This window comes from Hemiscyllium ocellatum, chromosome 35 (genome assembly GCF_020745735.1).
Source record: "Hemiscyllium ocellatum isolate sHemOce1 chromosome 35, sHemOce1.pat.X.cur, whole genome shotgun sequence".
In the NCBI taxonomy this organism is placed as follows: Eukaryota; Metazoa; Chordata; class Chondrichthyes; order Orectolobiformes; family Hemiscylliidae; genus Hemiscyllium; species Hemiscyllium ocellatum.
This window is the reverse complement of record NC_083435.1, coordinates 18,923,926-18,938,174: the sequence shown is the minus strand read 5'-3', so window position 1 is coordinate 18,938,174 and position 14,249 is coordinate 18,923,926. Positions and strand designations below refer to the sequence as shown.

At 46.0% G+C, this 14,249-nt stretch overlaps 1 protein-coding gene and 1 non-coding gene across 6 annotated transcripts in view; one reads left to right on the top strand and one right to left on the bottom strand.

Moving 5' to 3' along the window:
* The first annotated feature begins 2,519 nt into the window (after positions 1-2,519).
* On the top strand, positions 2,520-2,592 carry trnae-uuc (transfer RNA glutamic acid (anticodon UUC)). The gene has a single exon. It is a non-coding gene; the product is annotated as a tRNA-Glu (tRNA).
* Positions 2,593-10,966: 8,374 nt separating this feature from the next.
* LOC132832463 (uncharacterized) overlaps positions 10,967-14,249 on the bottom strand; it is a 33,065-nt gene continuing 29,782 nt past the window's right edge. For 4 of the 5 annotated variants that reach the window (XM_060850489.1, XM_060850491.1, XM_060850490.1 and 1 more), the window contains 2 exons: positions 13,156-13,232; positions 10,967-12,315 (listed from right to left, as the gene is read on the bottom strand). In XM_060850489.1, coding sequence (XP_060706472.1) covers positions 12,268-12,315; positions 13,156-13,232 — 125 coding nt within the window. In that variant the 3' untranslated portion in view covers positions 10,967-12,267. Of the gene's footprint in view, positions 12,316-13,155; positions 13,233-14,249 lie in introns of those variants that run through there. The other variant, XR_009646943.1, reaches the window with a different exon arrangement.

Genomic DNA, 14,249 nt, shown 5'->3' with positions numbered 1-14,249 from the left:
CACCCCACCCCCATCCACCCATTAAACTTTTTGTACCTTCCCCCACCCTCCTCCCTGACCTATCACCTTTATGCCCACTCCCACTCACCTATTGTACACTATGCTACTTTCTCCCCACCCCCACCCTCCTCTCATTTATCTCTCCACCCTTCAGGCACTCTGCCTGTATTCCTGAAGAAGGGCTTTTGCCCAAAATGTCGGATTTTCCTGCTCCTCGGATGCTGCCTGAACTGTTGTGCTTTTCCAGCACCACTCTACTCCAGAATTTCCAGTTTCCAGCATCTGCAGTCATTGTTTTCCCCAAGGCAATGGCCCAGTTGTATTATCACTAGATGATTAATCCAGAAACTCAGCTAATGGTCTGGGGACTCAGGCTCGAAGTTTATTAAAACTAATCAAATTAAATTTGATAAAAATATCTGGAATTAAGATCTGACTGATGATTGTGAAATCATTGTTAATTGTTGGAAAAACCTATCCCATCTGGTTTACTTATGTACTTCAGAGAAGGAAATCTGTCACCCTCAGCAGGTCTGGCCTGCATGTGACTCCAGACACACAGCAATGTGGGCGACTCTGAACTGCCCTCTGAAATGGCTGAGCAAGCCACTCAGTTCATATGAATGGCTCGAGCTGAAGAGTATGGTGCTGGAAAAGCACAGTCGGTCAGGCAGCATCCGAGGAGAATAAGCTCTTTATCATTCCTGATGAAGGTTTGTGTCCAAAATGTCAACTCCTCGGACTGAATTGAATTGAATTGAATCGATTGTCACGTGTAACAAGGCATAGTGTTGCAAGCATTACAGGCAGGTCACAGAGTTAAATAGCATAGATAAGTAGATAATGGGAAAACAGTGGCAAAAACCAAAACAGTGGTACAGGCGAATGTTAAGAGTTTGTGAGTCCATTCAGTATTGTAACAACAGTAGGGTAGAAACTGTTTCGAAATCGGCTGGTGCGTGTGTTCAGGCTTCTGGACCTTCTCCCCGATGGTAGAGGTTGTTGCCAGGATGGGATGGATCTTTGAGAATGCTGGCAGCCTTTCCTTGACAGCAGCCTGGAAGATGGATTCGAGAGATGGGAGGTTGGCCTTTGTGATTGTCCAAGCCGAGTTCATCACTCTCTGTAACCGTCTCCAATCTTGAATGGTACAGTTGCCATACCAGGTAGTGATACATCCAGACAGAATGCTCTCGATGGCACACTTATAAATGTTGGCAAGGATATTCGCCATCAGACCAAACTGTCTGCGGAAGGAGAGACATGAAGAATCCAAGAAAGCTTGTTGTTGATGACCATTCCCAGGAGCTTGACACTTTCCACTCGTTCCACCTCTGTGCTGTTAATGTATAGGAGGGCATGAGTAATATCCTGTCAAAAGTTAATAATAAGATCCTTGGTTTTGCCAGCAATGAGAGCTAGGTTGTTCTCAGTGCACCATTTTTCCAGGTCTTCCACCTCCTGTCTGTGGTTGGATGCTGCCTGATCGGTTGTGCTTTTCCAGCAGCACTCTCTTCGACTCTGATCTCCAGCATCTGCAGTCCTCACTTTCTCCTAGTGGATTATATCAATGGCTACCAAGTTTCAACATAGAAATGAAACCAGACAGACCACATGACGTCACTGGAAAAGACAAAGGCAGAAAACTGCTCAGTCTACTCTGCAAAATCCCCCTTACTAACATCTGGGGGGCTAGTGCCAAAATTAGGAAAGCCAACACACAGACTGGTCAAGCAACAGCTTGACACAGCCATACCCTCGATGCGTCCTGTCCCACTGGCAAGACAGACCCAGCAGAAGTGACTGCACAGTGGGATACAGTGAGGAGGGAGTTGGCCTGCAAATTTTCCTCTTTTGACTCTGCACCCCCTGCTGTCTCATGGCTTCAGGTCAAACATGGGCAAGGAAACCTCCTATTTATTACTATGTGCCATCCTCCCTCGGCTGATGAATCAGTACTCCTCTGCATTGAACAAAACTTAGCACTGAGGGTGACCAGAGCACAAAATGCACACCGGATGGGGCATTTCAATGCCCACCAAAAAGAGTGACTCAGCAGCAGTACTACTGTCGAGCTGGTCGGATCCTAAAGGACTTGGCTGTTCGACTGGGTCCGTGGCATGATTCGGTAATATTATGGTAGTGCCCAAACTCTGACCTGGAAGTCCTAGATTCAAGTCCCACCTGTCCCAGAGGTGTGCGACAACATGTCTGAACAGATGGATTAGAAAAAATAAAGTGTATAAAAAGCTAGTGGTCTAAAAGTATAAAGTAACTGAGCAGCGACAAAACTGCCAAAGTTACAGAGCCACAAACCAGGAATCTCCTTACACACTCTCTCTTTTGTCCACACCCCTGTGATCTGCTATTCCAAAAGAAAAACAGCTATCCAACTACAGGACTGAACTGCTGTGCTCTTCCAGCACCACTGATCCAGTATCCAACTACAGGAGCCACCTGGAGCTAACCTCATCAGCAATTAAGGAAATCAAATAATGAGCCCATCAACACAGCATTGAGCCTCAGTGGCCTAAAGGATAAGGCACTGGCTTTTCGGGCCAGAGGTCGTGGGTTCAAATCCCACCTGGGGCTAGAGCTAAAACAGTTTTTACAATTCTCTCAGTCTGAGAAGTGACAGGGCCCAAGTTATGTCATAGTGTGCCTTTACTTTGCAATTAACTTGAATAGATTCAAACAAAAACAGCAGGTGCTGGGAATCCCAAGTAAACAAGCAGGAACCTGGAAAAGCGCAGCAACAGGAGGTGGAGAATTCCAACATGTTAGGTGTAAGCCGTCTTCAGGAATGGAGGTGGGGATAGGGGAGAGCTGCAGACAAAGGGCAGGGTTATGGGTGGGGACAGGGGCAGAGTGGGGATAGATGAATACCGGTGAGATGAAAGGAGGAATGAATCCAGTTGGTAGCTAGAAGGAGAGGTGAGGAGGCAGGGCTGGAAAATGGGGAGGGGGGGATTATTTGAAATTGGAGAACTCAATGTTGAGTCCTCTGGGCTGTACCCTGTAAACCCAACATTTAGATCTCCAATTTTTAAAAATCCTACCCACTTAGGTCCTCCCCACCTACCCCCTCCCCTCCCCAATCACTTTCGAGCCCTCCCTCCTTCCTACTGACCCTTCCTTCCAGCTACCAACCGGATTCAATCCTCCTATAGAGCCACCGGTGCTCACCTATCACCACCTCACCACTCTACCCCTCTCCTTCCCAACAACCCTTGCACAACCCTTTATCTGCAGCTCCCCCATCCCAACCTCCATTCCTGAAGAAGGGTTATACCCAAAACATCAGACTTCTCCGCTTCCTGATAAATGCATGGTTTGCAGTGTTCTTTCAGCCTCCAGCTTGATGACATTAACCAGAATAGCCAATGTTGTCCCATTGTTTAAGAAGGGTAGCAGGGATAATCCAGGGAACAACAGGCATGTGAGCCTCATGTCAGTGGTAGGGAAATTACTGGAAAAGATTCTCAGGGATAAGCTCTGTACACAGTTTGAAGAAAATGGACTTATGCATGATAGCATGGTTTTGTGTGAGGGAGGTAGTTGAGTTGACAACAAAGATGATTGATGAGCATCTTTCCTATAGCAGGGAGAACAGAATTGGACGCAGTATTCTAAAAGTATTTTGAAAATGCTCTGTACGGTTGTAACATGACATCCCAATTCATATACTCAGAGCACCGACCACGAAAGGCAAGTGGACCAGAGAGACATTATTATCTCATCACGAGGGGACATAGCTTTAAATTGAGGGGTGATAGATATAGGACAGATGTCAGAGGTAGGTTCTTTACTCAGAGAGTAGTAAGGGCATGAAAAACCCTGCCTGCAACAGGAGTGGACTCGTCAACATTAAAGGCACTTAAATGGTCATTGGATAAACGTACCGATGATATTGGAATAGTGGTGGTTAGATGGGCTTTATATTGGTTTAATAGCTCGGCACAACATTAAGGGCTGAAGGGCCTGTACTGTGCTGTAATGTTCTATGTTGAGGGAAAAGCATTTGATGTGGTCTACATAGATTTCAGCTGAAAATGTGTTGCTGGAAAAGCACAGCAGGTCAGGCAGCATCCAAGGAACAGGAAATTCGACATTCGGGCATAAGCCCTTCTTCAGGAAAGAAGTTGCTTTTCCAGCAACACATTTTCAGCTCTGATCTCCAGCATCTGCAGACCTCACTTTCTCCTCATAGATTTGTCAAGCCCTCCGCAAGGTAGTTCATAGCAGACTGCTTCAGAAGTCACATAGTATCAGAAGTGAGCTGGCAAGATAGAAATGGAACTGGCTTCATAGGAGGACAATATTAAAAATTACACAATATCAAGTTATAGTCCAACAGGTTTATTTGCAAGTATTAGCTTTTGGAGCCTGCTTCCTTTGCCATGTGGCTATCTGGTGAAGAAGCAGCGCTCTGAAAGCTTGTTGCACTATAACCTGCTGCTGTGTGACTTTTAACTTTGTCCACCCCAGTCCAACACCGGTACCTCCACATCTTAGTCATAGGTGAAGAAGGACGCTTTTCGGAATGGAGGGTTGTGACTTGTGGTGTTCCACAGTAATCAGTGCTGGGACCTCTGCTGCTCATGGTCTACATAAATGATTTGGAGCAAAACATAGCTGGTCTAATTAGCAAGTTGGTGGAATTGCGGCTAGTGGGGAGGATTGTCAGCAGGATATAGATCAGTTGGAGGGATGGGCAGAAAAATACCAGATGGAATTTAATCTGGACAAATGTGAGGTGAGGCATTTTCGAAGGTCAAGTAGAGGTGGAAATTATACGATGAATAGCAGAACGCTTAGGAGTATTGAAATGCAGAGGAAACTGGGTATATAGGTCCACAGATCTCTAAAGGTGGCAGTGCAGTTGGATAAGGTGGTAAAAAAGGCATATGGTATGCTTGCCTTCTTTGATAGGAACACTGAGTATAAGGATAGGCAAATTTATCTAATTTTAGTTCATCTAGGTTTGGAATATTGTGTACTCTTCTGGTCACAACACTACCAGATGGATGTGGATGCTTTGGAGAGGGTAAAGAAAAGGTTTACCAGGATGTTGCCTAGTATGGGAAATTTTAGCTATGAAGGAAGTTTGGTAGACTTGGCTTGTTTTCACTCCAGAAGTTGAAGGGGGTGGTGGTGTTGTGACCTGATAGAAGTTTATAAGATTCTGAATGGCATGGATAGAGTGGAAAGTATGAGGCTTTTTCCCAGGGTGGAGGGAATCTATTATTAGGGAACACAGGTTCAAAGTGTGGGGTTGCGATGGGGAGAGGAATGTTTAAAAGAGAAGTGGTGGTGAGTGCTACCAGAAGCAGACACAATAGCACCATTCCAATTGGACAAATTCATAAATAGGAAGGGAACAGAGGGATCGGATCCTGTAAGTGAAGACAGTTTTAGTATGGAGAGGCAAAATGTGTCGGTGCAGGCTAGGAGGGCTAAAGGGCCTGTTCCTGTGCTGTATTTTGCTTTATTCACTGGGACTTTCTCCCCATCGATATTTCTTTGCCTTATCTGCAAGACGTTAGTAAGATCATATTTGGAGTACTGCATATAATTCTGGTCAACTGCTACCAGAAGGGTGCTATTAAATCAGAGAGGGCGCATAACTGATTTCCAAGTGTGTGACTGAGACTGGAGGATTCGAGTTTGCTGGGACTTTTCTACCTTGAAGTGTAACACGCTGAGGGGTGACCTTATAGATGTTTACATAATCATTTCACTGCCCAAGTGATGCAAGATGTGATGAACTTGTTTGGCATTGACAATGGTACCATATCGAATGCCATCGCCAGTCCAGTGGGATAGTGAAAAGAATGAAACACATCCTCAAAGGGATGCTTGGAAAGGCCCAAATGGCAACTGCTGGTAGGAACAGTCAAATAAAAGGTCCAAAGTAAGGCGTACTTTGACAGCAAAGTCAACCGCACTGAGTTCAAAATAGGGCGACAGGTCATGCTCCAGATCTTCCAGCCAGGAACCTTCCTGATCCTCAGGATCTCACTCGGTGGTGGGCAAGACAAGATCCTCAGGTGACAAAGTGCTGGTAGACTGCAGGTATACAGCTCCTAAAATGTAAACCACCATTTTCACATGTGTCCTTGAAAGGTTTTGAGACACCCCCGAACAGCTCACCAAATCCCTATAATAGGCTGAGGGATTGGCTGCCAACAGCCAACTGGTAGTGCCCCAGAAAAGGAAATGAGTAGTGATCCATCCACATATTAATACAATTTATTGCAGCAAAATCCATAGAGGCACGTGGGCTGGTAGAATCAGTGCCTGACAGCCTCCCACTTCGAGTTATGACTCCACCATCCATGATTGGTTTTGAGGAACCAAAGCTACCCTGTTCCTCACGCAGCTTAGCTTTAATTCCAGATAGTTCCTTTTAACAAATAAATGTTTCTACATGATTGGAAGACGTTTGATAGGGTGAGTGGCCAAGGTCTTTTCCCAGAGTAGGGGATTCCAAAACAGGAGGGCAGTTTTGGTGAGAAGGGAAAGATTGAAAAGGGGGCAATGACGCAATTTTTTCACAGAGGATGGTGCGTATTTGGAATGAGCTGTCAGAGGAAGTGGCAGATTACAATAAGCACAATTATAACCTTTTAAAGACGTTTAGATAAGTACATGCTTCGGAAAGTTTTAGAAAAAAGGCACTAGTTTAGTTTAGGAAATCTGGTCACCATGGACGAGTTCAGCCGAAGGGCCTGTTTCTGTGCCACATGACTCTAAAGTGTTTTAATCCTGTGTTTTAATTTGTAATTTCTTGTTAAAAGCTTTATCTTTGTAGCCCTAAGAAACTGGCATGAATAACTTCTCACAAATTACCCTTGAACCTGCTTAAGAAGGTAGCCTGACTTCTAGTCTGCGTTAACTTTAATAATTACGAATCATACGTGGAGCTGAAATGAGCTATATCAATCACTATTCATGTTGTAGACATGCCTGATGGTTGTAACACAACCTCAAAAACATATGAAGAGGAGCTGACAGCCATACTTAGAACATGAATGCAGAACTAGAGTCTGCTGACTCAAGATACCCTTATGTACTTGTTTAATATTCGTCTTGTTTCCATTCCACTGTTTAACATTCCCATAATGAAGGAAATTAACTATTTCCTTAATTACCTGACAGCGACAGTGTCCAACCCACTTTTCAACCATTCCTGTATGTTTTTTCTTCGGGAATTTCTCCAACCAGAGGCTGGTGAATCTTTGGAACTCATTGCCGCAGAGCACACGCACCAGGATGTGAGCTGTCACCATGCCAGTGGATCAGCAATACAGCCAGCTTACCCACTGTCAACCTGGCATAGATACACCAAACAGTGCACTAGCATCCCTTTATTGACAATACATCCTGCAATGCTCCTGATGGAACACACGTGGGTGAATCTCTCTCTACGAACCTCTTCCATCTCCAACACCAGGAATAGCTGACGCTGAGCACTGTGGATGATGAAATGATTGCCAGGAGGGATGTCCCTTTCTTACTGGTATGACCAAGGGTCCAGTGATGCAACAGTGTGAGAGGATGTGTAAAAGGAGGACATGCCACCACAGAGCAAGTGGAGGACACTTCATTGCAATTCAATATATGACCTTAAGATATAGGGGAAGAATTAGGCCACTCAGCCCATCGAATCTGCTCTGCCATTCGATCACAACTGAAATGTTTCTCAACCCTACTCCCCTTACCAATCAAGAGCTTGTCTATTTTTCTTTTAAATACACTCAGTGAGTTGAGCTCCACAGCCCTCTGCGGCAATGAGTTCCAAAGATTCACCAGCCTCTGGTTGGAGAAATTCCCGAAGAAAAAACATACAGGAATGGTTGAAAAGTGGGTTGGACACTGTCGCTGTCAGGTATTCATGGAGTTCTCAGAATGTCTCCACCCTGCCCTGAGATTCAGCCTTTCCAGTCAGAGACTCCCTCGAACCGTCCTCTCCAGCGCCCTCCTCCTCTTGCGAGGAAATGAGGCTTTTCTTGCCCTTTTCATCCTTGAACCATAAACCCCAGTGTGGCGCCAGGCTGAGAGACATGCAGCATACCACTGCCATCCAGGAAGCCGCAGTTGGTGAGGGCTAAGGAGCATCTGAAGCTACTGATTCAGTGATTGTCCTTCTCTGGAAGTGGCTACTAGGCCAAAGGAGAGCACCAAGCACAAGGCCCCAGTGTGCAGGTAGCCCGGAGATCTTACAGCACTGCTCTGGAAGGGCCCAAGAGCAAAGACGTTGGCAGCCGTAGTGACCTTCAATGCAACAGGAAAGGAACATTGAAACTCAAGCAGAAAATGCTGCAGGAACTCAGTAGAATTTGCGTACAGAGAGAGAAAAAGAGAGAAAGAGAGACACACAATCAACATTTCGAATTCAGTGACTCTTCTTTGGAACTGATCGTAGTCAGGAAAAGGTGGTTATATGCACTGAAGATTGAGAGGGAGGAAAATGAATGAGCGAATATGTTGAGATGGGGCCAAGTGAGATATAGAATGACAGTCAGGCAGACAGCAGGACGGATAATGGTGAGCTGGAGAAAAGGAAAGCTGATAATAGGGATCATGAGGAGGAAACAAGGAGGTGAAAATGGGTTGGCTCTGCTGAAAACAGTCCGTTGACATGTCAGTTCTGAAGAAGGATGACTGGACTCAAAGCGTTAACTTTGATTCTCTCTCCAGATGCCACAAGACCTGCTGAGTTCCTCCAGCAATTTCTGTTATTGCTATTTCTTTTCAATGACAGGGCCTGGGTTGTGGGATAGATCAAGAACATGAAAGGTGGTGTTCCGGCTCCATGTCCTCAGCAGCGTGGGAGGGGGAGTTGAAATGTTGGGCTACAGGGCGGTGTGGTTGATTGGTGCGGGTGTCTCGGAGATGTTCCCTAAAGCACTCTGCTAGGAGGCGCCCAGTCTCCCCAATGTAGAGGAGACTGCATCGGGAGCAACGGATGCAATAAATGATATTAGTGGATGTGGAAGGCTCCTTTAGGGCCTTGGATGGAGGTGAGGGAGGAGGTGTGGGCGCAGGTTTTGCAGTTCCTGCGTTGGCAGGGGAAGGTGCCAGGATGGGAGGGTTGGTTGTAGGGGGGCGTGGACCTGACCAGGTAGTCACGGAGGGAACGGTCTTTGTGGAAGGTGGAAAGGGGTGGGGAGGGAAATATATCCCTGGTGGTGGGGTCTTTTTTGAGGTGGCGGAAATGTCGGCAGATGATTTGGTTTATGCGAAGGTTGGTAGCATGTAAGGTGGACAAGATGCGTTGGAGGGCATCTTTAACCACGTGGGGAGGGAAATTACGGTCTCTAAAGAAGGAGGCCATCTGGTGTGTTCTGTTGTGGAACTGGTCCTCCTGGGAGCAGATACGGCGGAGGCGGAGGAATTGGGAATACAGGATGGCATTCTTGCAAGAGGTAGGGTGGGAAGAGGTGTAATCCAGGTAGCTGTGGGAGTCGGTGGGTTTTTAAAAAATGTCAGTGTCTAGTCGGTCGTCATTAATGGAGATGGAGAGATCCAGGAAGGGGAGGGAGGTGTCAGAGATGGTCCAGATAAATTTAAGGTCAGGGTGGAATGTGTTGGTGAAGTTGATGAATTGCTCAACCTCCTCACGGGAGCATGAGATGAGACTACCACTGCGCCCCCTTTATCTGCTGGCTTGATGGTGAGGTTGGGATTGGAGCGGAGGGATTGGAGGGCTGCGCGTTGTGAGGGTGAGAGGTTGGAGTGGGGGAAGGGTTGAGGCAGGTTAATGTCCCAGCGGCAGTTGGAAATGAAGAGGTCGAGGGCAGGTAATAGGCCAGCACAGGGTGTCCAGGTGGATGCAGTGTGTTGGAGGTGGGTGAAGGGGTCCTCGGAAGGTGGGTGGGTGTCCTGATTGTGAAAGTAAACTTGGAGGCGGAGGCGGCGGAAGAATTGTTCGATGTCATGGCGTGTATTAAATTCATTGATGCGTGGACAGAGGGGGATGAAGGTGAGTCCTTTGCTGAGGACTGATCGTTCGTACTCAGCGAGGGGAAGGTCTGGAGGGATGGTGAAAACTCAGCAGGGCTAGGAACTGGGATCTGGTGTGGGTGTGGAGCTGGGAGTGGAGGCAGAGCCAGTGACTGGAGTGGGTGTAATGGTAGGGGGAATGGGGGTGGAGTCATGAGCAGGGGTAGTGTTCCCCTCTGGGGGGTGGGGATAGTGACAGTGGGGTCTGTGGGAGGTGTGTCAGCAGAATGCAGGTGAGTGGCGGTGGGGGCGGAAGTGGTGGCAGACACGGCAGTAGGGGTGGTGGAAGTCACTGAGCATGTGATATCAGCGATGAGGTGAGGGGTGGAAGTGATGTCACGTGTGATGTATGAGGATTGGTGAGGGGCGGAAGTGGTTGTGGGAGTGGCCATGATGGGGGCGGAAGTGACATCATCAATCAGCGTGGGGGTGGTAGCTGCACCACCAACATGGCTAATGGTGTCTGAGTAGTTCCAGAGGCCGGGGGAATCTTCTGGAGTGTTTGAGGAGTGCTGGTTATGGAGGTGGGTAGATAAAAGTTTGTTGTACTTACAGTTTTTGATGTTTGAGATGGAGTTGAAATACTGTTTGTTGAGAGTATGAATTCTTCTGAGGATGTAGTGCAGAGTGGGTCCTTTGCAATTCTGAGAGAGTGTGGCCCTCAGCTGAGGCAGGGCTGACTGTAGAGAGGTTAGGTGCTGGCGCATTGCTGCAAGTGTGGAGCGGAGGATCTTGAAGGAGAGCTGTTGCTGGTGTTTTTGAATCTGTAGTCTGTACTGTTTGTCCTGTTCGGATCCGAACTCTGCTGGTTTAAAGGTGGTCCGGAGTCCGTGTGGGATGAATTGGTTATGGAGGCAGGCGCTGAGGAAGCAAATGTGACTGTGGTAGCGAGTTGAGTCAAAGTGCAAATTTATAAACTGCAAAAACCTAGTGAAAAACACCCTCAAGCATTTACACATACAGAAAACTAGTGTTTATTGAAAGAACATAAAATTTAGAGTGCTTTGGTTAACTTTGAGGGGTGAGGTTTTAACCTGGGATGAACGTTGTTCATGTCTCCCTCAGACTGGACAGTTTTGATGGGTTGTCTCTGATTGTAGGAAGTTTATTTTTGGCACTATCCCCACCGAAGGCAATTCATTTGAATTTTGACTATCACTGTGGAAGCATTTTAAAGTATTTTTAGGATTAGAATCCCTACTGTCCACACTGACCCTCCAAAGAGTAACCCACCCAGACCCCCTATTCCCTTCTGACTAATGTCCCTAACACTATGGGTAATTTAGCATGGCCAATTCATCCTAACCTGCATATCTTTGGACCGTGGGAGGAAACCGGAGCACTCGGAGGAAACCCACACAGACAGTCTCCCGAGGCTGGAATTGACCCTGGGTCCCTGGCGCTGAGAGGCAGCAGTGTTTACCACTGAGCCACCATGCCACCCATTTTGTCTTGTCTCAGTATAATTTGCACACTTCCAACCTCTCAGCGCTTCATTAAAACCATATCTTCAAGAAACAAAGGAGTATAATCTGATGACATAATCGAATCACGAAATCACATCAATGGCAAAGACCTGACACGTGATTGAACTGGTGTTTCCCGAGGGAAAAGCTAAAAGGTTGGGCAGTTTCTCCCACTGAGTCTGGGAGGTGGGAAGGACTGAGATTGTCTGAACAGCAGCACTGGAAGGTGGGCACTCAATACACCCAGCAGGATTGCTACCAATGGGAGAAAGGGGACAGTTGATTGAAAAGGACAGGTAACTGAAATGGGACAAACCCTGGAATCCGAGCATTAAACAGCTAAAGAACAACAATGGGTTGGGCAGAAAAAAATGTCAGGAAGTGAAAAGTGCACAGGAAGGAAGCAGTAAATGTGATATTAATTTTAAGCAATTCTCTTGCCATTTTCCTCCAAGCTACCCACATGTCAGCTCCTCGCACCTAGTCAGATAATTCTTGCTTAGGAATAGACTGGCACTAACTATTACCACTTAATTGTCACTTCCTGTTTCAAAATGTTGTTTAAACTTGAGAATATTACGTCCAACCCATAACTGTGTGTTTCTGAACTCATCAACAGTACAAATAAAACTGTTACTCTCCCCGCCCCCCCCCCCTTCAAAATTAAAGGGCGAAAACTATTAAGCCAGTTGCAGCTGGTCCCAAGGTATTCAGACTCTGAAATGTAAGGCAGGGCTTCAATGGCAGCAGATTAGATCGTTTCCAGATTAGATCCAGTTCTTCATTTCTGGGTTTATGTTGGCTCGTCGTCAGTATGTTTTAAGAATGGCTCGTTCAACTGCTAAAGGGAAAAGAAATGTAAATTGAGTTGTCAGTGACCAGCAATTAGCTTTACTAAAAGGTACAAAAATTGAATAAACAATTAGCAAAAATTGATAACATGAATTTGCATTTTATTAAAAAGTATTCTCAGTTGAATTATTTCCATTTTAACACCTGCAAGTTTTAGTCATGACTTTTCAAAAAATGACAGCTTTCCTAGTCTGGTATCATCAAACATGTTTAAAGTGTACCATGTAACATTATAAGGCATTTTACACAGCAATTTCAATCAGTTTCTAATTTTCTTTGGGGTGGCTTGGTTCAATTCCATCTTTGGGTGACTGCCCGTGTGGAGTTTGCACATGCCCCCCACTGTCGGTGTGGATTTTCTCCCACAATTCAAAAGATGTGCAGGGTAGGTGGATTAGCCAGAGAAAATGCAGGATTATATGGTTGGGGGGAGGCTTGGATGGGACACTTTTCCAAGGATGGATGTGGACTCAACATGCCAAAATGGCTTGCTTCTGCACTGTGGAGGTCTAAAGTTCAATTTCTCTCCAACAGATTATTTACTGACACGATATTAAGTCAACTGTGCGCTTTCGGCTTGGAAGAGATTTGGGCTTGTTTTACTCTAGTACTAGACACAACATAGCACAGAATAGGTAACCTCATCAGTGTGTATATCACGAGGACCATATGATTCCACTTGTAACAAGTGGACTGTGTTTTGCTGAGGAGATACTGAACCCTGTCACAGAGTGAAATAAAGCTCTGTGTGAACGACAGGAACATCCATTTACATGAAGGTTGTTAGCAAAGGCTGCATTTCTAACACATATGCGACACTGGCACTTACTTTACGATGTTCATCAGGTTCTCTTCCTGTGTCACTTGCAGATGGGTTTCCTGTAATCCAATTCCTCCATTTCCCACCTGTTCATGGGAAACATACAATGCATTATGTTGCAGGAGAAAGATGACTTTGGCAAAGATTTTTACCAAACAGATGTTTGGAATATCATCTAGAACTTCTCTTCCAAAACATTTTCTGCATCAGACTTTACCACACAGCCTAGCAATGATGAATGGCTCTGATAAAACTACCTCGCCCATTATATTAATAACCTGAACAGAACTGGTGCTGGAGATCTGACGAAGAGTCATATTGACTTGAAACGTTAGCTTGCTCTCTCTCCATGGATGTTGCCTGACCTGCTGCGATCTCCAGCATTTGTTACTTTCAGTACAGATTCCAGTATCTTCAGTGATTTGCCCCAATATATTACTAACCTGCTTATTATCACGGCTCTGCTGAAGTGTTTGACAAATCAATTTCACAGAAACATTGGAAATAGTCATTTGGTAGTACACAATTTGAGCACTGTTGAGAAAAAAAAACACATGCCTTCGACTCTTTTCAGCTTTCGTTGACAATTTGTAAGAAGGTCAAGGGGAAAAGCAGCATTTGTTTTTTTCCTTTCTTTTTGAAAGGAAACATCCAAGTGGCCAGTGACAAGCAGTGCCCTTCACATCAAAGGGCAATGCTGCCTGATCAAACACTGAAGGGGAGGGCAGGGATTAAATCAAAATAGAGGTTGGAGGGGGAAACACCCCACATCCTGCTGTGCCCACCTCTCCCTGAACAACTCTAGGGTGTTGGTGGACACCACGTGCTCCTTCTCCAGGGACACCGGGGCTCTAACATAACCGCGGAAGAGGGGCAGGCAGTCAGCCCCTCTACTGCCCGCTGCCTGGACCTGGAAAACCAGCATTTACACCGCCTGAGAGGGAAAGTGCTGATTGGCTCTGATTGGTAGAGGCATTTACCAATTAGTGACGATTGACAGTTCATGGCTGAGTTTTGCTTAAATTTTAAACCAGGTTGGATAACTCTGATTGGTCAAAGCATTTCCCTGAGAAACAGACCAGCAAATGGTTCCCAGCGATTTT